The 27,375-nt window shown below is 42.4% G+C and overlaps 1 protein-coding gene and 1 non-coding gene across 2 annotated transcripts; both read right to left on the reverse strand.

Moving 5' to 3' along the window:
* Positions 1–3,610: 3,610 nt before the first annotated feature.
* Positions 3,611–26,672, reverse strand: CTSO (cathepsin O). The gene is made up of 8 exons (XM_043902278.1): positions 26,496–26,672; positions 19,757–19,865; positions 19,064–19,203; positions 16,247–16,414; positions 14,406–14,527; positions 9,278–9,441; positions 8,400–8,492; positions 3,611–5,551 (listed from the first exon to the last, which is right to left on the reverse strand). The coding sequence occupies exons 1-8, from the start codon at positions 26,604–26,606 to the stop codon at positions 5,517–5,519; spliced, it is 942 nt and encodes a 313-aa protein (XP_043758213.1). The 5' UTR covers positions 26,607–26,672; the 3' UTR covers positions 3,611–5,516.
* LOC122695805 lies at positions 5,931–6,037 on the reverse strand. Its single transcript, XR_006341557.1, has one exon. It is a non-coding gene; the product is annotated as a U6 spliceosomal RNA (small nuclear RNA).
* Positions 26,673–27,375: the final 703 nt, after the last annotated feature.

The raw sequence follows: 27,375 nt of genomic DNA on the forward strand, positions 1-27,375 counted from the left end.
GTATACTGGGGAGCTCTAAAAGAAAAATATCTACCCAACTGATGTTAGGCCTATGGCATCTATTATGTTTCACTAAATATTAAGTTCTAGCTTTGTTCCCTCGTAGCTCAGATGGTAAAGAATCTGCCTGCAGTGCAGGAGATCTGGGTTTGATCCCTGGGTCGGGAAGATCCCCTGGAGAAGGAAATGGCAACCCACTCCAGTATCCTTGCCTGGAAAATCCCATGGACAGAGGAGCCTGGTGGGCTGCAGTCCATGGGGTCGCAAAGAGTCGGGCACAACTGAGTGACTAACACACACTTGTGTTTACTAAGACTCACTTCCGAGATAGTTCCTTGTGGTTATGTTACACTGCTAAGAGGTTTAATTAAGTTATTAAAGAGGACACTCTGAATTTGTTTCTAAACCTTATCTCAGTAACCAGTCTTTGAATAAAGATCAGATGCTCCAGGGCCTACAACCAGATTAACAGCAAGCTACAGTCATTTAACAAACTAAGTCAGATGACCTGGAGATGTCACTGGGCTATACCTAATGGAAGTTCTTGACTTAAGGTCTTACTTATGATTTTACTATTACTGCTAACTACATTATTTTCTGTATTGCCTGTTTCAAGAAGTATTGTTCCTTACATTATGAAGTGTGTGACTGAGCCACTGATATGATAGTATACAGTTCCATATGAAATCCATAGTTATAATGGTGTGACTCTGTATATGAAAAGAAGCAACAACAGGGGATATTTCCCTGGACCAAGAGACTCGTGAGACAGGTGCAGTCCAGAGACTTTTGCTACTCACAGGGCCTAGTCCAGTAACAGCACATTGAGTGGCCTGTCAGTGAAATCTTCAACAGATCTGGGAATGAGCCTTCTCAGCACTGTGGGACAAGGTGGTCATGATATGCCCCCCAAACTATGGTCAAACTCATGGCCATAAAGGGGCCCTGTGACTGGACACTGGCACTTGCTGTCTGCTTCTACAAAGACTGAATCATGGATACTACAGTTACTGACCTTCAACATCCCCTGAATGGAATTCAGGGTAGAAATCAGAAATTAGGTCCTCACTCTGTGCTCTGGAAAAATGGACAAAACAGGCCTTTGGACAGTTAGATATTTTCAGGTAAACATTTTCTTAAGCCCAAATTTTTGCATCTTTTCATACCTAGAAAAATGCTAAAATTGTTAGTGGTGACAACTACATTGGCTGATATGTTAATACCACAATAAGAGGCTAAAGCCTACTTGGACAAACTTAGACAAGTGGTCTAAGTCTCCCTAAGACAGCTGTCTACATTGGGGTTCAGACTTGTTCTTCTAAAAAGAAATGGTAATATTTATTTTGTCTGTTAAGTTTCAGGTTGTCACTCTTTCAACTACTACTACGCTCAAAATGTAAATAAACACACCAAACGGTTCCATTCTTATAAACAGGGCAGCCCAAATGTTGACTCTCTCTAGACCATGATCAAAGTTACTACCAAATGTAAGCTGATTTGTTGACTCTTGCTTGCAACTGCTTGGACTGCTGATTACATTAATTCTTTTACTGATTTGTGGTCTCTGCCTTTTCATCTACTTGTCTACTTTGTTCTTTCTAAAGGATACAATGGCTTTCCAGACAAAGTAACAGTGATGTAGAGATTCTGGTCACTCTTCAAAATGGACTCCCTGATGTCCCACTCTGGTCACAGATACAATCTTGGTTCACAAACCCTCCTTGCTGGGAAATTAGCTTGACTGGAAAAATTGTAATCATCTTATCCTTCCTGTTTTCTCCTTATATCTGTAACTGTATAATGAAATTTGTATATAAGTGGCTTGAGAGATTTAAGTGACAAATGGTCGTTCATGATCCTACAGTTCCTACTGCCTTCTCTAGCTATTACTCAGGGCCACTGAATCAGAGACCCTCAATATGAGGGTAAGGAGAATATTTTGCCTCAACCATTTAGGGTCTGCACCCCTCACCAGCAGGAAGAAGTTATGGAATGATTTCTCCACCCCTATCCCTGGTAACCATATTCTCCTAAAAGAAAAAGGGGGGAATGAAAGAGTTAAAGCTTAGGCAGGCAGTCCAAGGCCCTTTAAGGAGGAGGTGAACATTCTCCCTCAGGCTTTCCTTAAGCCTTGAGCAACAATGTATCTTGCCTGAGAACTGGCCTTTCTTTAGGTCCCGGAACTAATGATCACACAGCAATGAAAATGGAAATGCTTTTCTTAGGCTCTATGTTAATGACTATGATTATAACAGATCTTGCCTGGGAACCTGTTTCTCAAGACTTGTACCCCTGATTACACAACAACAGTGTATCTCGCCTGGAGAAGTTGCCAGAAACCCTTCTCCCTGGCTAATCTTGTGTCAAAGTTATCTCAGGATGCATGCTTTGGGAAAGGGGCTTAGAACTCTTGCAACCTTGAGGTATTCTTTTTATCTATTCTCAGCAGGTAGTTGAAAAGTATATAAGGTCCTGCTTAAACTAGTGAGCAGGTACTCTCCTCCCCCTTCCATTGCCTCTTGCTGGAAGCTTTCTTTATCCCTGTTACTTTAATAAAATCTACACAAAGCTCTGAGTGACTGAGTCTGTCTTTTGTCCCAGAGTTAAATCTTCTCCTCCGGAGACCACAAATCCAGTGGCACCATTTACTGTGAGCTGTCACCAGGAATGGCTTCTTTGGGAAATCTCTTTTAGAAGAGTTGATGTGTGATCTTTTAGGCATGGAGAGACCCTTAAAAGGCTAAAATGGGGGGGTGGGGGGCGGGGATAACATGATTGTGGTGTCTTTTAGAACTGTCAACCCAGGGAACACAGATAGATGGATTAGCATCCTGTCCATCATGAACACCTGGTGGGACTGATGAAACAGTTTCCCATCCTCAGGTGACTCCTGGTCTGGGGACTTGAGAAGCCTTGGATTAAAGGACACGGACATAGTGGGTCAACTCCTGGGAAGTAGGGGTGAGAGATGCTAAAGAATATGCACTGAGGGAAGGATGGAGAGAGGAAATAGAGAAGTGGCAGGTGATCAGGTGATGGATCAGGTATAGCTGAACTGGTAGAACACTCAAGATTTCCCTCAGTTTTATTGATTGGGTCAATATATAATGCTCATGATGTTACCAAAACCAGAGACTCTAAGAGGTGTGGGGAGTTTCTTTGTTTGTGTGTGTGTTTTTTTTTTTTCCTAAGGAGGGAAAGGAGATGGTTTGCAGACGCTGCAGTTAAGGTGTCTATGTACATGCATGCTAAATTGCTCCAGTCATGGCTGACTCTTTGCAACCCTATGGACTGTAGCCCACCAGGCTCCTCAGTACATGGGATTCTCCAGGCAAGAATAGTGGAGTGGATTGCCATGCCCTCCTCCAGGGGATCTTCCCGACCTAGGGATCGAACCCATGTCTTTATGTCTCCTCCATTGACAGGAGGGTTCTTCACCATTAGCACCATCTGGGAAGCCAAACATGTCTACAGAGAAAATTAAAAAATCAATATATGGGTTCAGAATTGAGGAAACTCCTGTGTGAATATAAAACACATTACCACTGTGTTCACAAAATGTAAGCCATACACAAGGACAGAGTCTTCTTAACTCAGAGTCAAATATAGGTTGTTTCATTATTAATTTTATAAAAATCCACAAGAGCTGAAAAGTATGCACCATTCTGTAATTAAAAATATCATTCGTAAAAGAGTATCAGAAAATCATTTACATTTTACCAGAATTAGTACATCATCACAAACTAGGACAATCAAGACATATTCCTTTCTGGTACAGTTGGATATTTAGAATATTAATCAAATAAAATATCAATTTTCATTCTGAAGCATTTCTAAACCTGAGTCAACACATATTCATTTGAAATTGCTTCTGGCTGGTGTAAGGAAAAGATATAGTGTCCTGTTGTGGATTTTCTTTTTCTAATAAGGATATTAATAAAGGCCAACCATGAAAGAAAAAAATCGGATGTCTCAATTGTTTTCAGTGGTTGTTGCTACCTTTACAATTTTGCTTCTATTGAGACTGGAAAGTGACCATGAATCTTAGAGAGGAAATGCTTAAATATGCAGTATTTGATGCAGCTGTGTTAACTCCTACGATACGATTGTACTTATATTCAATCAGAAGAGCAGATTTCATGCTCTGAGGTTCTTACACAGCCACGCTGACTTAGCAAGAGAGGAGATGACCTAAAGAACCAGGGATGAGCTGAAACCTCAAAGGATGCACAGAAAAGTAGCTAGGATGGGAGTCTGCAAAAAACAAGCAGAAAACTGGAAAAACAGCGGCTGGGGAGCTCACATTTTGGCTAATACAGTTTCAGATTACTGAGACTGAACTTTGAAAGGAGTGGTGCCTCCACACGACAGAGGAGCAGACAGGTGAGGTCCTGACATGGACAAAGCCTTAGAGACTACTGGAGTCAAACAAATGGTTATAAAATAGAAATGGAAGGTAAAAAATGAGACTTTAGCCAAGGAAGCCAGACCATGAGGAAGATTTAAAGTTTTGCAGTTGAGAGTAAGAGAAAAGGTGAGAAAATATAGGAAGGCCCACTGCTCCTCAATCCAGGGAGAACCAAGGAGGAAATAAAATGTGCTGGAGGGACGTCCCTGGTGGTCCTGTGGTTGAGACTTGGTGTTTCCAAAGCAGGGGGTGCAGGTTTGATCCCTGGTCTGGGAGCTGCAGTTCCGCATGCCATGAGGCCAAAAAAACCAAAACATAAAACAGAAACAATATTGTAACAAACTCAATGAAGACTTTTAAAATGGTCCACATTTAAAAAAAAAAAAATGCACTGAAATCCTACTGACAGTGAGAATTCACAAATAACATTGTCTCTCATGCAAGGCTACTTGAGGTTTTCCCACTACATGGTTGCCATATGGGTTACTTAGTTTCAATCGTTTGTCTTAAAAAGTGATTGTCTTTTTGGCTCGTTCTACATGACCTCTGCACAGGTCAAGGGGTGAGCACCATTTTTGGGGGGAAAAGCAATTGGCATTTCACAACTCTTATGAAATTCCCTCTGGGAGGCTGGGAATACCTCTATGACAGGCACACACAGTTCTAAGTTGGCTGTTCTTGTGTGTAGGGGCAGCTGAGGCTGGTGACTGAATCCCATAAAAGAAAAGGACTGCTTATCCTTTCTTTAATCCTGTTGGAAATATGTCATTAAAAACAAACAAAGGACAAATAGAAACAACAATCAAACAAAACCCAGATAATAGGTGCTTCAGAATGAAGAGACCTAAAACACTTCCTGATCCGACCTTCCTCCCAGGAGGAAACTGTTCCCAGTCTTCCTCCCAGGCCTTGGTGCTGGTCTTCTTCCTGCAGAGGTGGGCAGTCCACCTCTCTCTAAATTGTCATAGCTTCTTTTCAACATGACCAGGTCCTAGAACCTGTTTTTGTCAGAAGTTGCAAAAGCATAATGATGAAACGCCAAGAATGAAGTGTCAGCTCTAATCATGAACCTTCAATTTCGTATTCGACTCTCAATGTGGCAAACACATTACACAAATACAGCCGAAACAGAATCTGCAATACCTAAGAAAAAAAGGAAATCATTGGTAGTACTCTATTTTTCCTTTACATGCTGTTTTTTTCACTAATGTGAATGAGTTTCTTATGCACCACTATGATTTAACCCTTCATCACTAGTTTTTTAAATTTAAATTTATTTTTAATTGAAGGATAATTGCTTTACAATATTGTCTTGGTTTCTGCCATACATCAACATGAATCAGCCATAGGTCTACATGTGTTTCTTCCCTCTTGAAACTTCCTCCCACCTCCCACCGCTTCCCACTGCTCTAGGTTTTTACAGAGCCCCAGTTTGAGTTCCCTGAGTAATACAGCAAATTCCCATTGACTATCTATTTTACATATGGTAGTGTATGTGTTTCCATGCTACTCTCTCCATTCAAAAAATATGCAATGCTCCACTAATTTACATGTCATTCTTGCACAGGGGCCATCCTAATCTTCTCTGTATTGTTCCAATTTTAGTAAATGTGCTGCTGAAGTGAGCACTACATCTCTTTTAAATATTAAGACAGTTTTGATTTGGGTTCAGAAAGTTAATATCTACTAAGAAAATAGCATACTGGTTCTAGCTACCTGTCCATACAAACATGGCAAACTCAAAAGCAGATATCAGCAGAGATGCTTAATGTTTTTATTTCAAGACACTATTAAAAAAACCTCAAAACTTATTAACTGAACAGATGAATGTATCTGAAATATGGAATGCACTCGTATATATTTTAGAGACAATACAATGATTTATAGGATTATTTTAAATATAACTTAGAACCTTTAAATTCTAAGACTTGAACTTCAACAAAATTTCAGTCACAAGTGTGTGATGCTTCCTTAGCATGAAAGAGCAGGGATCACAATGCCATGGCAGAAGCGATGAAACATCCTATTTGAAGACTGGATTTGTCTGTGATTAGCTGTGTCTTTAAAATTTCTTGGAGCCACAGAATTGCTACCTGCCTTCGGTAGTTGTTCATGAGAGTAATGTGATGTATCAGGGATTTAACTTTCAGGAAATACTTTCAGAAAGGATGTGGGCTCCTATATAATGACTAACCAGGCAGGGTGTGCAGACTTAATTGGGGAACATAAAGAAATGATCCCAACCACCCTTTGTAGCTGGGGGCTGGGAGAGGTGGGGGCAGGGAACAGAGTCATGATTGAGGTGAAGATGAACCAGTCTGAATCATGTTCCTGCAACTCTCCTTCTAGAGCTTTAACAGTAGCTGCCCCTCAGCCCAGATGCAGGCACCACCCTCCACAGTCAGAGATAAACTGGAGGTAGCAAGGGGTCAGGAACCACATCAGCCTTCTACCTGCAAAGCCCCTCAGGGATGCTGAAAGGAGAGGCGTGGCTGGAGTCTGGTACTCTGGCTGCAACGCTCTGGTTACCATTTAGTGGAACAATGGAGCTGTTGTCTCTAGACTGAATCAGAATATGAGCTCTCAGGGACTTCCCCCGTGGCCCAGTGGTTAAGAATATGCCCTTGCAATGCAGAGGGTGCGGGTTCAATCCCTGGTTGGGGAGCCAAGATCCCATATGCTGTGGAGCAACTGAGCCTGCATGTTGCAACTACCACGCCAGCCTGATCTGGAGCCCACGGTCTGCAACTCGAGATGCCACCACGTGCCACAGCGAGAGAAAGCCCGCAGGCTGAATAGAAGACCCCGCACAGCCAAAGTAACACATATACACATATATGTATTTACATATATATATATTTACATATATATATAAAAGAAGAAGCAAAAAAATATATATGCTCCCCAAATTTTCCATAACTCTTTTTTTTTTAACTCAGAACTTATTGTAAGAGCTTCAGTAAACTGTTCCTCAGCTAAAAAATCTATTTGGTCCTATTCAAGGGGATTGGCTTAAATTAGCATATTTGTTTCATTGCTGTAATTTCTCTGTGCGAATTTTGTACTTTCAAATAGAGAACTGTGCTCCAGCTATGGGCAACAGACCACTGTTTCATATTTTATCCACTTCAGTAGCAATGCCAAATTAACTATAAAAACATCTAAAAATGACTATCATTTTATTATAAATATCACAACCGGGGGCATTCCACAGCTTTTAAAAAGTTGTATATTTGTTAGAACTAATGAGAAATAAAATAAATGCTCTCATACACAATATAGTTTGGGTCAACTCAATTCAGAAAATTTGCTGATTTTCCAGATCAAAAGTTTTAGAATAGGGTTTGAATATAGATTTTAAGGATACATTTAAAATACTTAAATAGCTATTTTAAGTTGTTGTTCTTTAACAAAAAATGTTATTATTCAACAAAAGAGTGTGTCTGGTATTTTCTTAAGCCTCTCAATTCCAGGGAACAGAATTTTTTTGCTAGAATTTTGTAGATGGCAAGAGGTATATTAAATCTGAAACAACACAAATGCTCAGATTTTCACTCAGTTTGATACAAAGAAGAAGTGATTCTTGATGATCCTAAGGTAGGCATTATAATACATAAAATAATGGACAGTCATATAGTTATAAAAAGCAAATTTGGAATTGGAGACATTTTTGGAGAAGTTCAGCTTAAGTGGATTTTTGGAAGTAGTTAACTTTGGTAAATTATTGCTATATCTTATAATGTTCTGCTCATTACATTGGTTTTTTTTTTATTACAGTCCCTCTTAAAAACATGAATATGTGCAGTAGTGTCTTTTTTTAAAAAACGCTATTTTATTTTTATCAATTAGTTGAAGGATGACCATTGTTACTGTAACAGTGGTTTGAGAACCCTGAATGCATACCATGGATGGGACAGGCTCATAATTTTAATCTATTCACTCTCTTCCTTGACACTGAGCCTGGGATTTTCAATATCAGTTCAAGACTCACCGCAAATATTTCCTCCCATTTTCACACGGACATAGCCATCGATGCCCCATGAAGTTCCCCAGGAGTTCCGTACAATCCAGTATGGGATACTTCCTACAAAATATAAATCAGACCCTGGAGAACATGGCTGTGGTGAAAGAATGTTCACTTAAAGCTCAGGTGGCAGAGTGGTAAAGAAGCTGCCTGCCAATGCAGGAGATGTAGGAGACGTGGGTTCAATCCCTGAATCAGGAAGATCCCCTGGAGGAGGAAATGGCAACCCACTTCAGTATTCTTGCCTGGGAAATCTCATGGACAGAGGAGCCTGGTGGGCTACAGTCCACTGGGTCTCAAAGAGTCAGACATGACTGAACACTTCCTGAAAAGTAGAGTGGTTTTAAGAAAGCAAATAAACAAACAAACAAAAAATAACAAAATGTTAACAAACTAGCCAAGTAAACTGAACTGTACCAGTGTCACACTGCAATCAATGGAAAAGGGGTTTGAATTCATTCTGCTTGTTACATTTACTGCATAAAATGAAAACACACATATATACACATATCCAAGCAATTTGAAAAAAGGAAAGGAAAAGAACTGTTAGGTAAGTATGATGAAATAATAAGCACTTCTCTTTTCCCAGCAATTATCCTAAACATTGCAGATGGAGAATGTCCAATATTTAGATCAAGAATTTAGTGTCATTTTAACATGGCATCTACCAAAAATTGACCAGGGGATCTGCAGGGCGTGTATACCTGGAAGTTTATGGCAAAGCTGTAAAGCTCATGAGAACTTAGATGTAAGAGGACCAAGTTTCAGCATTTTAAAGGATGGAATCACGTGTCAAGCTGGGGTTCAAGCTGCAAAGCAATCAGTCATGTCTCACCAGCACTCACCTGTTTTATCAAAGCCTGTTACAAGGACGGCGTGATTTGATTCTCCACTGGAGCAATGATGCTGTATAATGCCTCCCAGGTAATCTTGCCAGCTCATGGCATCTACCACCACTATCAGAGGTCCCAAGGCAAGAAGTGCTTTTGCCATTTTGTCTTCTTGGCCACTATCAAAAGAAAAAAAAAATTGGTTAAGAAGTTTAATTTCCAAGGTAAAAATATTTTACAAAAGTGATGTATTTAATCTGTATATGGCAAGGAGTAGGTTTGGTGGCAATTATCAAGTTCTAAACAAAGGAGGCTGTAAGAAGTCTGGAAGACTGGCAGTCCAGGAGCACTATGGGCTCCAGGATACCAGGATCTGGGTTCTTCTTATAAGAGGCTTCCATTCCCAAGATCACTTCATGATCCAAGAAGGCTGCTAGAGTGCCAGCCATTTCACTCATATTTCAGACAGTAAGAAGTAGAAATGGGAGGTGCTATGTCCCTGTTGAGATTCCAGAAGTGATCACACATTCTGCACACATCTGCATGGGTCTCACTGGCTAGATGTCAGTCCTACGGCCAATGTTAGTTTTAAGGAAGATGGGAAATTAAATTTTATAGCTGGTTGACAAAGTACCATGCTAAAATATAGGGATTCTCTTAATAAGGAGAGTGGAAAGCCTGGATGTAGTGAATCTCATCACCTCTGCCACACCAAGTAAAAATCAAGAGAACAGACAGCCTAGGTTAGTGAACATCAAATAAAGAAAACTATAGAAAAGAGCTACCCAAAAATGTGGGCGGCGGGGAGTGTAGTTATAGGGAGGAGGGATGTTAAGATGCCAGGAGAACCAGGGCTGAACTGGGAAGACAGCAGGGCATGCAGTTCTGCCTTCCCACCTGGACCTGAATTGATAAAGTCTGATGTTACATAACATGTCGCCTTCATCAATCTTAAAAGTACATAATTACACCATTAATTGTATTTTTAAAGGTCAGCTTTGTGGGTGTAGGACACTGAAGCCAAGTTACTGATATTTCAGCCCATTAAGATAGCGTTTGATAGTTTATTGCTGTAGCAAAGCATGGTGGATTAGTGGCTAGAAAGAGTAGATAAGCCCTCATCCGGCCAGCTGTAGACCAGTTTCTATCAAGGGGATAGTGTGTCCATAGAAGAGGAAAAAACATGAGTGCCTACCAGTGGGGTTTGCTGAAATAGAAACCACAAGTTCATTCTAAACAATCACTCACATTATCTGTTAAGGAGACAATGTTTTTGGAGATTTACAAGCAGGCATTTCTAATTTTTGCTGCTGTAAAAATAATTGGTATTCATTAAAGAGAGTCAAAATTATAAAATTCTGGAGGAGAACATGCTAGGGTATGGGATTTGAGGTTCCACAGAGTTGGTTCAAATTCCAGTTTCATGACACAGCCACTGTACCCACCTTCAGCATCAACATAAAGATACAATTATAGGCATAGATTTCATAGCCTGCTTGACCCATAAATTATACCTGAGGTTTATAATAAACATTGTGTCCTTCCCTCGTTTCTAAGTTATCTAATAAACTAGTTTTCTTCAGCACAGGTTTTAGTGTATAATGTCTATTTTATTTAAGTTTGCGGAATGTTTTGTAACACAATGGTGACAAACATGATACTCTCCATATTAACCAGAAGATAACTGCCTCCACATTTTAGAGATAACAAAAGCTATCCAGTAAATTATTCCAGTAAAATCAAAGATCATTTTACAGAGATGGTGTGAGGGAAGGAGAAGGATGAAAGAGAGACGTTTGAGGGAATTGCAGAAGGCGGTGAACACTATGGGGTCATGGAAACAGTTCAGTTATGATCTCTGCTTCAGGGAGGACCAGGAAAAAGATTTCATAGTTGCTGGAAAACAGGAAATAGGAGGGCACCTGTGGTCTAGACCAGCAGGGAAAGGCTCCAGGGAAAGGTTCCATTTAGCCCCAGAACTGTTGTCACTCATCTTTCAGAAAGGTGTGGGCTAGACACAAGTTACAATATATTCCAAAAAGTATCTTTACTTCCATTTTAGCCCAATATGGAACTACTATCATATTCCATGAGCTTACCATCACTTTCACAGATCATTAAGAGACAAATCCTGCAGTCTTTAAGAATTCTCCTAAACGTTATTGTCATAAAGATTTGGAGATTAGGGAGAGTCTTACCTGTTACAGACCCTTGATGAGCACATGGGTTTACACTTCATCTTCCCTATGGCATCCTAGTTCTTCCATCCTTAGTTATACGTGATAGGTTCTTTCCCTTTTTATTTATTTAAATAGTCATGTTCATATTCTAGTTTGGCTTCTGAAATGTTTTTCCTGAGGTCTGTTTCTGATGAGCAAAAATGCAGGATGCAGCCTGTGTATGAATGATCATTCTGCTTTTAAGGCTAGATTATGCTTTTAGGATTCAGAAGGGTTTTAAATGTAAATATATCTTTTCAGAGCTAGAAGACAATTTTGTGAACTTTTTGGCTGAGAGCTATGATCTGGGCTGGTGTTGTCTGGGCATACTAAAAAACTAAGAGAGCATGATGGTAAAAATAGAGGTCAGGGGAAACTCCCGGGAGATGATGTACACCAACACGGGTGGGGCGTCATCTCTCACATGCATAGTCTGCCCAGCTCCGGAGGTCCTGGTGGGACTGAGAGCCAGGTTACCCCCAGGACCAACTTGCTTCCTGAGGACACTTGGCTCTCTGGTTCTGCTTCACACCCTAGTCCTCCCAGATTCCTGGGATTACTTTCTGTGTGTCTGTCTCACGAGGACCTGCTGTTCTGTTCCTGTCTTAGACTTTCCAGCTTCATGCCTGGCAATTCCATTCTTTCAGTCTTTCAGGCAAAAATCCCAGAGTCCTCCCTGACATTCTCCTCTCTTATCCTCACAGATATCCCTCAATACGCCCTGTGGGGCTTTATTCTCCATCCCATCTAAGACATCTAAGACCATTCGTCCAACTCTGCTCCAAGATCATCCCCTGACGACCTCTGTCACCTCATCACCTCCAGTCTAGTGCGTCTCTCCATGATATGACGCCACACGAGATGACAGGACAGTCACAGTGGCTTCCTCACTGATCTACTGCTATGCCAGACCAGTGTCTGCCACAGGGCCTTTGCACATACAATCCCTTCTGCCAGGAGCTGTGTTTCCCCAGGTAGCTGCAGAGTTAAGTCTTCACTAAATGTTACATTCTCCAGGAACCCCCTTCCTGGGCTTCCATCCTGAGGCTGCAACTTCTTACCGCTGTTGTTTCCTCTTTACCTCATGGCTATTTAGTTCCTTTAAAGCTATTTCATCTAGCAGACCATTCATATTTTTATTTCTTTGGTTTACTGCTTGTCTCTATCACTAAAATATAGCCCAGAGGGCAGAGCTTTTGTCCGCTGTGTTCACTGCCAAATCCCCAGAACCTGAAACAGGGTTCAGTAAAATATATGAATGAATGAATAAATCAAAGGAAGGTATTCTTGCAGAGAGAGTCTAATGTGGTTAGCTTGGCGCCATGTTCTCAGAGTTTAATATTCTGTGTGATGGGGGGTGGGTTTTCACAGCGGCCTCTGCCTTCTGATCCAAGGACAGATGAATCTTGCAGTCACCTTCGCTTTGTCTCTCTCTCTAAAGTAGACCGATGCCCATTATTCTTTTATTTCTTCCTAACTTTCTCACTCTGCTCCTTGTGACAAGGGATGCCTTGAGTTCTCTCTGATCACACTGTCAACCTCGGGAGGATCCTGTGCACATACTCACCTTAGACTCTCCAGGATCTGGCAGCACAGGGGCTCACTTGCTCACTTAGAAAGTATGTGACCTTCACCCTCAAGGGAGGCGGGGACCACCGTGCTCAGGGACCCTGCCCGTTTATCACGATTCTGTGCATCCTGACCTTGGGGACTGAGCTGGCAGGTGACAGCTGCTCTGGCAGCCAGGAGCTGAGGGGATGGCCAGCCCGTCCTCAGACACATGTATGCTGGTGTGGGTTCCACTTTGTTTGAGGATCCAGAGTCACTTATGATTTCTTTCAGATTCCATGGGGGAATGCCATCTAGACCCAGAGATGCTTTTATATTCAGTAAGTAGTAGACCAGTCTGTCACCTTAGCCAAATTTAATTTTTTTACTTTCTCTATTTCAAAGCTTCCTTCATACTTCTAAAAAATGAAGCAAGGAGTTGGATGGTTCTGTGTCTCATCCCTGAGCACCTATTTTGCACTAAATAAAATGGTCATAATGGTTCTTTAGCTGGCTTTGAGTGCCATGTGTTTTTAAGGCATTTTTAAATGATTGTTTCCACTGAACCCACTCCAAGTCATCACGCCCTTCCCACTCCCACACAAGTCCCTTCCTCACCCACCCACGCATCCCATCACGCCTGCAGGATGAGCTCGTCACCTGCCCGGTTATATACTCTGTCCACTTGCCTCTAATAGGAAAACTTCATTTTATATCTTTCTGACAGTCAAGGACTTGAAAAATGTAAGGTACAGAGAGGGGGTTCAAAAATGCTTCTTGGAAAGTAAGACTACTTGCCATTAGCTTCAGAATCTACAGAAAGCAAGTTTTTACTATTATTATTAATTCAAGAGTAAGACTGAAATGCGCTAAGGGTAATTGTGACACAAACTTGGTAGGAGGTGCTAAGTATCAATTATACCTTCAAATGAATTTAAATGTGTTGATTTAACTGCATTATTTCTGTTGGTAGAGACATGGAAAAAAAGTATATGATATTTAAGAAACAACATAGACCTCCATGGTGACTGCCAATTCATCTCTCTAATAAAAGTGTTAGTTGCTTAGTCATGTCTGACTCTTTGTAACTCTATGGACTGTAGCCCACCAAACTCCTCTGTCCATGGAATTCTACAGGCAAGAACACTGGAGTGTGTGGCCATTCCCTTTTCCAGGGCATCTTCCCGATCCAGAGGTGGAACCCTGGTCTCCTGCATTGCCTGTGGATTCTTTACCATCTGAGCCACCAGGGAATCAAGTGTATTTTAAAACATTTAAAAGTATGAAGCAATGCTGCCAATCAACTTATTAATTCCAAGTAGTCAATAGATAATAACTTAAGAAACATAGAGAAAACCACAAGAGGAGACATTTACCTGAAGTCATATGCAGAATAACCTTTGATTGAAGATCCAGAATGTGAGTCAGGAAAGTAACGGCAGAGGCCATTCTGGGCTTGAAATGGGTATTCTGAATCTCTCACCAGCTTGACTTGCAACTGAAAGAAAATCATAATCTATGTCACATGGTTGTGACAAAGATCAAACCACTTACTACAAGGAGTCTAAGATTCAACTTGGTCACAGTTCATTATCTGGGTATTCTTTGAGTTATGAAAATCTTAAGTTAAAACTTTAAGTGTTTTTTTATGGAAACTTCCCTTGTGGCTCAGATGGTAAAGTGTCTACCCGCAATGCGGGAGACCTGGGTTCAATCCCTGGGTCAGGAAGATCCCCGGAGAAGGAAATGGCAACCCACTCCAGTACTCTTGCCTGGAAAATCCCATGGATGGAGGATTGGTAGGCTACAGTCCATGGAGTCGCAAAGAGTCGGACACGACTGAGCGACTTCACTTCACTAGGTAATTAAACTGTTTGTCTTTGTCTTTTGCTCCTGTTTTCTCTATATCTCCTGTTCTTAGAACCTCCACTGATTCAATAATAAAATCTGGCCATCTTTCTCCTGAAGGTATAAGAGCATAAATATCTTCCTTCCACAGCTCTGGCTCTAGGTTATCAAGTCTTTGAGGTCATGCATTATGCTCACAAGCATCCTTCCATCGCTGCTCTCTGTGCCATTCATCTGGCGGTGACTTAAGATTCAGCAAACGAAGAAGACAGGGATGCTCAACTTTGGGAACTCTGTCTTGACAGCTTTTCATAGTACACAACAACAGCGCCTTCATCACTGGCTTCAACACCACTATTGATGGGCCAGGACAGTGTCAGAGGGTGTGTGGTGGGGGTGGGTGGGAAGTGGGGAGAGGGCCAGGGTGCTGCCCATCTCAGCTACTGACCTGGCAACAGGGTCTCACCTCCCAGGGCTCAGTTCTGCATCTACACAGAGGTACCCAACCAGCTGACCTCTAGTCCCCTTTTAACCTGGGCATTCAGAAGTTCTATGGAAATGAATAATCACACACTGTCATCTTTATGGGTCATCTGCAAAAAAAGCATTTACTAAGTAATATTAGGGAATAAAAATAAATATTTTTCTGAACACAGATAGCAGGTAAGATTTTTCACACTTTGGTTTCTCTCTTGATGGCTGACCTACACAGAAGCAATTCTTATTTTTTGGGGTGGAGGGCTTAAACAACTGATATTTATTTTCACACAGTTGTGGACACTGGAAGTTCAAGGTCAAGGTGCCAGCAGGGTCAGTGTCTGGTGAGAACTTTCTCTTTGAGGTGCAGATGGCTACCTTCTCACCATGTCCTCACACGGGAGACAGAGGCCCTGCCCTCTTCATCCTCTTCTTCTGTCAGAGTCCTATCAACTTAGGGCCCCAGGCTGATGATCTCGTGTGTGCATGCTAAGTTGTTTCAGTCATGTCCAACTCTGCGATGCTATGGACCATGGCCTGCCAGGTTCCTCTGTCCATGGGATTCTCCAGGCAAGAATACTGGGGTCGGTTGTCATTTCCTCCTCCAGGGGATCTTTCCAACCTACATAACGAACCCACATCTCCCGTGTATCCTGCATTGCAGGACGATTCTTAACTGCTGAGCCATCAAGGAAGCCCCTTATGACCTCATTTAACCTCAATTACCTCCTAAAGATCCCACTTCTAAATATACATAGTCAGATATCTGGGAAATCTTTGGATTAATTTAAGCTCTGGTTAGCTACATTTCCAAACTTGAAAATATTACTGAGTAAATGACAGACTGAACACACAGTCAACAAGCAGCTTAAAAGACCGCAGAGCCACTCACCTTACTGAGCCAGTACAAAGCGCTGAGCGGGGATCCTCCGTTGCAGCCATAGTTGCTGTAAGAACAGTCTATCACCTGCTGGACACTCAGCGCCTCCAAGGGTTGCCCTTTTATCGCACACACAGACTCCACCGCACCCACCACGCTGAAGGCCCAGCATCCACCACACTGAGATAGAATGATGATAGAAACAGAGATAGAATGACATTTGTTATCTAACAATGTGCCAATCACGTCTAGCGACATCTCTGACAACACAAATGATCAACTCAAGTGAGCAGAATCTGGAGGCCTACAGAATATAAAGGCCAATCCTGCTGACTTTCAATTCAATTCTCTTATAAGTATCCAAATGTACTATTCATTAAAGGTAAATTGGGAGTATCACTATTGCCAGTTGACATTGCAAAATAAAAGGCAACTTTAGAGATTAGGAAAACACTTGGACTGATGTTCTTTTTAAAAAAACAAGTCAGCACAAACGTAGGCATCTGACTTATAGTTGCCATGGGGGAGGGGGTGGGGGAGGGGTGGAGAGGGAATGTGGGATTAACAGATGCAAACTATCACTTATGGGATGGATAAACAGCAAATTCCTACTGTATAGTACATGGGACTATATTCAATATCCTGTGATAAACCATCATGGAAAAAACATGAAAAAGTGTGTCTGTGCTTCTACCCTGACACTCTGCTCTGCCCTCCGACACCTCCCCTCCAAGGGCAGAAGGCAGGGAAAGGTGAGCAGAGCAGGGGTGCATGGTGCATATTTGTTCTCATTAACAGATAAGCACAGGACCTGGATAAAAGACTTGTTAGCCCATCAGCATTATGAACGCACAGGTAATGTCCCAACTATAGGCACCCACAGTAATCGTTCCTCACTGAAATACTCACTAACAATCTTTCTGACTCTGGGTCTCTTAACTTGCTTTTATTGGATAAACTAGAACAAAGGAATGAAAGGGAATGGAATCAAGAATTTCACATAAGAAAGAATCGCAGGAAAGGCGGAGATGAGAGTGGGATTTGAAACTGGGTGGAACCACCTTAATCCTGGCAGCAGCTGCTGCAGGAAAGACAGGAAGGGCGGCTGGTGGTCCTCGTGGAGTGAAGTTCTGAGGGATCTCACCGTGGCCTTATCTCCATCTCTAGCTCCAGGGCATGTGGAGAGTACAGCATTCACTAAGGGAGGCTACTGCAGGCTCTGCACCCCTTGAGAAAGGTAAATGCATGTTGCTTCAGGTCACCCACCTACTGCTGCCCCAAGAGGGTGGTGGCTGCTCCAAAACATCTTTCCTTTAGTACAAAGATTTCTAAATAAAAGTTCTACTTTAAGACACCGTAAGCAAACCGCATCACTCTTCATTAGAATCCAGTAATAAAGCACATGATATGGTGGTTATTTCAATCCACAACAACAAATACAGAATCTGAGAAACAAAAGGAGATCATCTTAATGAGATGGTCACTGGGGAACTGTTGGATCCAAAATGCTGGCCTTACAAGACGACGCTGAGTGACCTGCTGAGGTTCCCACTGCAGACAAACTGAGACCACATCCCTGTAGTTAGGGGTCAACTTTTCCTGGTAAGCTGACATCCCTGCGCCTGGCAGGGGTGCAGGGCACACGCGCCTGTCCTCTAATGTCTGCCAGCAAGACGGCTCATTGTGGGCTATGAGCACCCCCACCCGCATCTGGGGTTCTGCTTTCCCTGATTCCAGATAATCTTAATAGGCACACCCAGGACTTCTGCAAGGTAAATGGCTGCATTTTTAAAATTGATCTTTTCATTGAGTATAGTTGATTTACACGTAGTATTAGCTTCTGCTGTACAGCAAAGTGAGTCTGTTACACACACACACACATTCTTTTTCATATTCTTTTCCATTCTGGTTTATCACAGGATATTGAATACAGTTTCCTGTGTTGTACAGTAGGACTTAGTTGTTTATCCATTCTATATGTAATAGCTTTCATGTGCTAACCCCAAACTCTCCCTACATCCCCTTATACCCCTCCTCCCTGGCAAGAGGAAGTCTGTTCTCTGTGTCTTGAGCCTGCTTCTGTTTTGTAGATAAGTTCATTTGTGTCATATTTTAGATTCCACATATAAGTGATATCACATGGTGGTAAATGGTTGCACTTACTGCAGGGCTTACACATTTCTTTATCATTTAACACAGATAAAACTGTGCTGTGACTTTTACTACTTTCTTGTTCTTTTTTTTTTAATGTGTCATGAATTTTTAGTGCAGAGTCTTAACCTCATTTCTCCTACAATCCCTTTCATTTTCATTTTATGATTTTGCACAGTTGGTAATTTCCAGGCACGTCTATGTCAGATCAAAGCAGATCTGACAGCTTTTTTAAGGACCACAGATAAAAGGTGTGTGATTCTGCAGGGGTGGGGCTGGGGGCAGGGTCTCTGAGGGAGCTCAAGGGATGGGCCCAAGGGTTCCGGGGGCACTGAGGGACCAGGCGCCTGATTTCAAGTTGTTTCCCTTTTGAGCTACTTAAGTTGGTTCCCCTCCCTCAGCCTTCCACCCGCTGTTCTGCAGAGCCCTGGGAGTCTGAGTGGGGGCCGGGCAGGCAGAGAGGGACACCCCAGAGCTCATCCCCTGAGTGAAGCTGGGCCTAACAGCGCCTCCTCCCTCCAGGTGGGGTGGTCTCCTGTTCTCATTGTTTTGTGATAACCGAGGTATGAATTTACCTACTGAAAGGATGGTTCCATCACAAGTTTGATTGGACTTGACCCCAAAAGTGACTCCCACCCTAAAGTGATTAAAAAGAAAAAAAAAAAACCTAAGAAATACCGTCTTCTGGTTTCTCACTTTGGTGACGACATGCTTATCCCTCCAGTCAAATCTTAATGGCAAAGACAGGTTGGAGATGGACGTGTACTCTTCTGCCGGAAATCGGGGAAACCTGGAAGGGCTGCTTCTTAAATAAATAGCTGAGGACACACACAAGATGAAAGGACAGCCAACATTATTACAGGGATTCCTTTCAGAGGGATGTTTCAACAGAAACAGTGGAGCTTCTGATAAAGTCTGCCTTTTATTCTTTTCCATAATTGGAAGGGAGTAGACAAAAGCTATAAAAGATGAGAATTCTTCCAATAGGGCCGGGCTGTCACATGAAATGGTTTGACAGAAGCAGGTCAATAAAAAATGAGTATAATTGACATCTGTTTTATCATAACCAGGGGGGGGGGGTCTCGAACAGAAATAGCATAGAAAACTGGAGGAGGGATGAGGTGCCATTCCTCTGAGCCACAGGAAAATGCCTGCATTTATAGTATTTAGTTCTTAAGTGATTATTAGAAGAAAGTGGCCATGAACTTTTTTCTCCAACTGTCAGCATCAGGTACTTGCTTGACACTTTTAAGTATTTAATCAATGTTAACTATTACTCAGTTTACTAGATTCACAACTGAAGATTCTTAAAAATTAAGGAAACAAATTAAAATCAGGAAACTAATCAGCTAATAACCCCAGAGTCCATACCTTTAAACTCTTCAGGAAACAAATAAGAAAACTGGTTTATTCCATAGATGGCAGTGGAGTTTTCATGAGAAAATAAAGAATTCAAGTATCGCTGTCTACTAAGACTTTCCTAGAAGGAAAAAAAAAAAAACAAACCCAATTTCTATCACCTATGTTAACTTTCTGGAGCAATGTGCATATAACTGACTTAGAAATAGTTTCCAGATGCAAAAGTAAAAGCTTGATTTATTTCCTGTGGATCACAATGAAAGGTTACCTAAAATAATAGATTAGATTTATAAATATTTTGTATTAAAAATACTATCTGACTTTAGGAATAATTTCTGAGGCTGGGAAAGGAATGTCTTATCCATTTATAATTCCTCTTTACCAAGGATTTTCAAAGCACTAACTGTGCTTATTTAATATAGTGAAAAAAAGAAAATAAATTGCAAATAAATACCAGACACTAGTAGGAATTGTAACCAGTAAGTACTTATGTGATCTTTATCTTTGTCTTAGCACAATGAATGAAGCATGAAGAAAGGAATAAATAACTACTGGATAAATCAGTGTGGTTCTATCTCGGTTTTACAGAGATCTCTATTTCATTTGGGTAAAAGGCTTTGGGAAAGAGATTCAATCCTGGAAATGTCCCAGGAAAATGGCTTGGTTTGTCTGTCTGAAAATTAGATCCTTATTTACAGATTCCTCCACTTTGAATTTTGTGGTAAGTATGCTAGGCTCATCTTTTACACAAACAAGCTTCAATTTGCTAGTACTAACCAACTGTGTGGAGTAAATACAATTTCAGGAGACCACCATTCATTAAGTTTCTAACTTCAGCTACTCTAAACTTGCTTGTTCACTTATATGTTTATTGTGTGTCTGTCTCATCAACCTATAAGCAAAATGAGGGCCAGGCTGGTCTGTCTTATTCATTGCCGTTTCCGCCTCACTGAGCACACGCCTGGCACATAACAGATGCTTAATTAGCATTTTTTGTTGAATAACGCATAATTATATTTTATATACATCATGCCCTTGATAGCTCTAAGCTACTTTTTTTACATATGTATATATAATTATTTTTAAGACTGTTTTCCATTATGGGTTATTACAAGATAATGAATATAGTTCCCTGTGCTATACAGTAGGACCTTTTTGGTTATCTATTTTATATATAGTAGTGTATATCATTAATTAAAAATTCCTAATTTATAACTCCCCCAACCTGATTACCCTTTGGAAACCATAAATTTGGTTCCTATGTCTTGTGAGTCTATTTCTGGCTTATATATACGTTCATTTGTACCATTTTTTAGGTTTCACATATACGTGATATGGGTATTTGGCTTTCAATGTCCGACTTTCTTCACTTGGCATGATAATCTCTAGGGTCATTCCTGTTGCTGCAAATGGCATAAGCTGTTTATTTTTAAGCAAATTATTCCTGGGATTTATCATGATTGTATTTTTCCTTACTGAGCATATGTGGAAGGATTGCTAATCTATGAAATTATCAACAGTTATCGAGTTTCAGGCATTCAAAAGATAATCTTGATGAAGCAAGGCTTTGAATATAATTTGGGAAGAAGATGTATACATCTAAAAATAGAACTGGACCACAAAATGAGTGTGTGACAAATATAAGCCAGTGACTGCAAACTGCTGAGCAGTTCAGAGGGTTCCTAGGTCCTAAAGGCAACCTGGACTTCACTGCGAGTTGGAGGGATGATGGAGGTCCTGAGGATGCAGGACCTTTATGGATGCACAGGAAAGTACATGCAGCCACGAAGGCGGGCCTCACAGACAGACTGCAGCGAGGAGACCCAGGTTCCCACAACCTGGCCCACGACCAAGCACTCAGGTGTCCTACTAGGGGAAGGGACTCCCCTGAAGGTTGGTTTGTGATTAATGCATCCCTATGGCTTCATGACCCTGCCCTCGCCCGCAAGGTATCCAGGGCACACCCCCCAGGCCCTTTCTCCCCCTTCTCTCAGCTTAGAGCTTTGCTCTAGTCAGATGCTCTCCCTGAGGCCCCCTCCCCTGCACTTTCTCAGTCTTGACTCCTGTGATAAAGAAAAAAGAAGAAAGAGAAGACACATAAATCACCATTATTGGGAAGGAAAGAAGGACCACAAAGATGCTTCAGGCACTAGAAGAATCATATTTTGAGCACTTGAGGCCAACAAGTTTGATAACCTATGCAAAATGGACAATCCCCAAGGAAGACCTACATCACCAAATCTGGATACAACAAAAATAGAGTATTTGAACAACTTTTTATCAACTGAAGTCATTAAATTCCTAACTGAAAATCATCCCACAAAGAAAACTCCAGGCCCAGATGGCTTCACTGGTGAATTCCATATAATTAAAAAAGAAATGCTACTACCAATTGTACACACACATTCATGGGAACCCCTTGCACCTGGTTATATAAGGCCTGATTCCAAAACCAGACAGAAACACCTCATGGCAAGATAAATATGCACCAATAGCCCTCATGACTGTAGATGTAAAATCCTTAAAAAAAAATCAGCAAATCAAATTCAAAACTTTATAAGACAATAGAATCATGACCAAGTGAGGTCCATTAAAAGAGACTACATTGGTTTAGTATCTGAATAATCAACACAATACACCCTACTCATGGAATAAAAACAGGAAAACCATATGATATTTTCAATAGATGCAGAAAAAGCATATGACATAATTCATAATCCTTTCATGATAAGGACTCTCAGCAGTGAATGAAAGGAAACTTGATCAACCTGAGGGAAGGAATTGATGAAATGCCTACTTTGACCAGATGCCAACTTCTAACAGGATCCATTTGTGTCTTATATGCCATTGAATCAATCAGAAAACCTAGACCATCTCATCATCAACTACAAATTGGCACTTGCTCCAGGTGCATGCCATCTTCCTCTAGAGGGATTAAATCATGCGCCATTTCAGCTGCTGACCTTCAACACCCCCGAAAGAAGTTCTGTGTGAAGATCAGAAATGACGTGCCTGTGCTCAAGAAAAAGTTGGCAGGACAGTTCTTCAGACAGGTATTTTCAGGAGCCGATTTTATGAGCCCAATTCTTGCATCTCCTACCTGATGACATCTGCTCCTCATGATTAGCAGAAACCTTCCGCAAAAAATATGTGCTTGATTGCATGTACTCCCTTTCCACTAAAATTACACATACACTGAACTCCCCCTCTACCTCTTTGGAGCAGTTTCTCAGAGCTAAGATGCAGTCTCCCATGCTATAGTTCTCATTTTGCCCCAAACAAAACTTAACTTGAAACTCTTATATTGTGCTTTTTTTTTTTCAAAGTCAGCACATTATACATAGTAAATGTTAAAGTAAGAGATAAATAGATGGACAGATGAACAAATGAATGAATAAATTTTTACCCAAGATTTCAAGTTTCTGGTATATTTTAATTTTGGCAGTATATGCATTAAGCTAGAACCATTAGAAATTACCACCTGAACAAGAGTCTCTTACATCATTTTCACCTCTTAATGTTTCAGTTAGATGAAAATTGTGGTTTAAAGAATTCTGGATAAAGTTTATTTGGAGGAAATAATCCAGATCTTCAGGGGCTATTAATAGCAAATGTCTGTGGCTCATTCATTAGGATCATTCATTGTAAAATGATCTATTTACATGTAAACAAACATGCCTCCAAGTATGTATAATTTAATTTTTTAAAAACTGGCACATGTATCATTAAGGTAAGCATTTTAAAAGTGAAGCTTCTGAAATTTTAGGCAAAATCACATGTGCACTGGCATATAAACATTATTCTGAAGTGAGTACATACAACGGTCATTGGTTCCCTTATTGGGTTTGTAGCCCCAAAGTGGTCAGGAGACCAGCTGCTCTTGGTCAAATAGGGAGCAGGAATAAAGGTCAGTGCACAGCTGGGTTCCAGCATAAGGATCAGGCGCGTGAAACAAGAGCAGGGGCTTCCTGAGCACCAGAAGCTTCTAAGGAGTGAAAAGGTGGGGGGGGGGGGGGTGAGTGCTCTCCCCTTCTTTCCCTGTCAGTTATCCTGAGAGGCATCCCATAATCATCCCAGGAGGAGCTTGGTCTTCACTCAACAGTAACTGAATAACAGTCTGTGAACAAGGATCACAGATGCCACCTAACTTCCACTCACGGAATATTCACAGTGAATTTAGGAAAACAGGTAAGGCAGGCACAAAACCTTTCACCGTGAACCTAAGACCGTGAAAAAATTACTAATCAATCAGACCCTTTCTCCAACTGTGTCAACAGTTGCAGTTCCCTGAATACCTTTCCACGCTACATTTCAGGAGCCACTGTTCATCAATGCCTTTGCAGACATGAGACCTCTTTGGTCTCCCTAAATAAGATATAAAGAGCCAAAAACTACAGCTCCTGGCCCTCCATATGTACTTTTCACCCTAAAACCTATAGGTTCTCCCTAGCACAACACAGAGAGCACTTTATAACTCTATTTTAATTTTTAAACTTTTAAAATTTTAACTTGATTATGGAGCCAGGGAATTTCCTAGAATCTGTCCGTAATTTACCCCAGATAGGTAAACAGAGAATTTCAACTCAACCAACTCCTAATCTGACATAATTTTAAGGAGTAAAGCTTTTCAGAGTTATACTGAGCATCAGTCACAACACATGTTAGTCCCTCTTGTTAGGGTGGAGGGATGCTTCCTAATGCCCGAGCAAGGCCCTTTCTACCTGTTCATGTCCAGTCTGCTCCAGGCTCAAACAGCCATCTAGGTTCAAACACAGTTTCCAGCAAGTGTGGAAAGGAGTCACAACATCTCATGAAGTCAAGTCCCACCAGGGGCAATTGCTTTGGAAATTTTTCAGGTTCTCTCAAGATTTTTAAAATGTGCTGAAAATCTTCATCTCTCTGCCCTTCTCCACTTAAAAGAGAAATTACGTCTTCCAACAAGCACTCTTGTACTTCTCTTGACATGAGCTAGCTGTATTTCCTAGCTGCCAGTGTCTGGGTAGGGCCTCTAGTATGAGTATATGATATGAGCAAATGCACACATAATTATAAATTATACAAATAACACATATTTAAGATATATTCATTACTCTGGCCTCCTTGTGATTCCAATCCTCAAATATATTTTTGAGGAGTATTGCAGTGCTTCTATTTCTTCAGTCAGTGAACACATCACCAGGATAGGTGGGACTGATTATTTTCCCCCAAAGGGGTTTACTTCACCATCACATGTCACTAAGCTCAGAGCAGGAAGAGAATACAGGACAGAAACTTCGTTCTTAAGCGATTATACCAGTGCTTCTGGTTTTGAAAGCTAGAGCAATAAGTAGGAGATAAAATATATATCTTGGTTTGGGCAAAAATACAAATAGAATCAGGAGAGGTTGGCACTTCCCACACTGGGGCTCCAGGGGACCAGCAGGAGGGGTAGAAAGGTGCACAGCTTCAGAATCTCTGGCAAACCTCAAGAAAATACTAGGATAAAGAATAAATACAACTCCAATAAGCAGCAGGATTACTGACTTCACACTTCCCAATTACGAATGAATTTTCTTTGACAGCAAAATTAAACCAAGATGATGACCTCTCACAACTTAAAACTATTAAATAGTATCCGGTATATATTAATAGAACACAGTGAAGTACATTCTAAATCATTCTTTCTTGCAGCTTCCTTGGCTTGAGGAAAAACCTTATTGATACTCAGCTAACTGGTGTGCTCCTGAGTTTTAACGCTGGGGTGCAATCTGAGATCATGAAGCCTTTTCAAAATAATCTGAAAAGGAAATTAAACCCTACCCCCTTCTCTAAATCAGTCTCCACCAAGTCAGATGAACTTGTAGGGTGTGAGCTAGTCCAAGGAGCCTGGGTTCAGGAAAATCATAAATAGGCAGGATTCCCTGAGCTCTGAATGCTGGCTCCTGGCCGATAAAACTCTGATTTGAGGAGGAGGTGATCAGTGTCCCCTCCGGAAAACGGCCAAGTTTCTTCCGCCTATTTCTGGTTCCAGTCCTTGAAATGCACAGTCTGGGGAGGCAGTGCTTTTCAATTAGGACCAGCTTGGACATAATCAGTGGGCAACCTGGGACGTGTCGTATAAACCCTCAGGCACACATCCTTCCTGGAGGACCAATCTGTGGGTCAGCATGCCCTGGGAAACCCTAGGACGGAGTCCGGGTCTGGAACCCGGGCGCGTCACCGGACTGAGTTTAAGCGACCCCCCGGGGATGGCGCTCGAGTGCCCCCCACCCCTTCCCCGGGAAAGGACGGCGCAGGTAATTCCTAGGGGTGCTCGCGTGGTCCCTCCATCCCGCTCAGCCCGGGACAGGCGGGGCGTGCAACCCCTCGCGGTGGAGCTCAGGTGCCCCCTCTCCCGGCCCGGGGACCTGACAGGGTAGGCGACCCCCGCGGGTGGCGCTCGCGTGGCCCCTCAGCCCCAGGACAGGACAGGGCTTGAGATACTTCCCCGCCCCGGGTGTGGCGCCCAGGTGCCCCAGCCCCACCTCCCGCCCCGGGAAAGGACTGGGCTGGTAACCCGCCGGGACTGGCTCGAGTGGCACCTCCGGCCAGCCCAGCCTTCCCCCGGGGCTGGAAAACACAGGCGACTCCACGGTGTGGAGCTCCAGGGCCCCGCCCTCCGCCCGGGACCGGAAGCGGCCGGTGACCCCGGGGGTGGGGCTCGCGCGGCCCCTCCGCCCCGCCCAGCCCGGGACTGGAAGCGCGGTAAGGGCTCCCCCGGCGTGCGCGGTACCCGGAAGGCGGCGAGCGGGTGGCGGCCGAGCGGCGGGGTCAGGGCGGGGCAGGGGGCCCAGCAGCAGAAGCAGCAGCAGCAGCAGAGAAGCCAGAGGCGCCGCAGCTCCATCCCGCGCTTCCTCTTCGGTTCCGAGCTCCTCCCCGCCGGCGGGTCCGGGGCGGGGCGCGGGGCTGGGACGGTGACGCCCCCTCGGTCCTGGCGGCTCTGAGCCCGGATGTCGGGTAGGCTGCAAACTGCAGGGTTCACGCTATTTTCAGTGGGAGCACCTGCCCAGGACCACGTGCCCTGGGGTAGTCTCACTTCTGCTAGAAAAGAGCTTCTTCACACGGAAATGTGGCCGTGCAGACAGCTGTGTGAACTGCACTTCCTGCATCAAGTGAAGTTTGATCTTTTTTCTTTTTCCTTTATCTCAGGTGGAAGGATGCAGGCAACAGTGGAATCCAAAGGACCTTAATTCTGTTTCTCTTTGTGATGGGCCCTGACTTTTGGAGCCCAATTCCAAAATGCGTGTGAATTTACACAGACATTCCTTCAGCAGTAGTTTATAATTGTGTATCAAAACACACAGTTGTGAAAATAATACACCACGTTTTGATGATTTAGATCATAGCCAGTTCAAACTTTGGAAATCAGTTTCTGAAGGTGGCACTTCTAACGTTTGTGTTGAGATTTAAATAAAGTATTTCAAACGCTTTGTAAGATGCCCAGCGCGTTTTAAGCTCTTGGTTTATTAACTATTTTGTTTTTAAGGTAGCTTGCCTTCTCTTTGGAGAAGGAAACGGCAACCCACTCCAGTATTCTTGCCTGGAGAATCCCATGGACGGAGGAGCCTGGTGGGCTACAGTCCACGGGGTCGCAAAGAGTCGGATACGACTGA

Source organism: Cervus elaphus, chromosome 5 (genome assembly GCF_910594005.1).
Source record: "Cervus elaphus chromosome 5, mCerEla1.1, whole genome shotgun sequence".
Taxonomy (NCBI): Eukaryota; Metazoa; Chordata; class Mammalia; order Artiodactyla; family Cervidae; genus Cervus; species Cervus elaphus.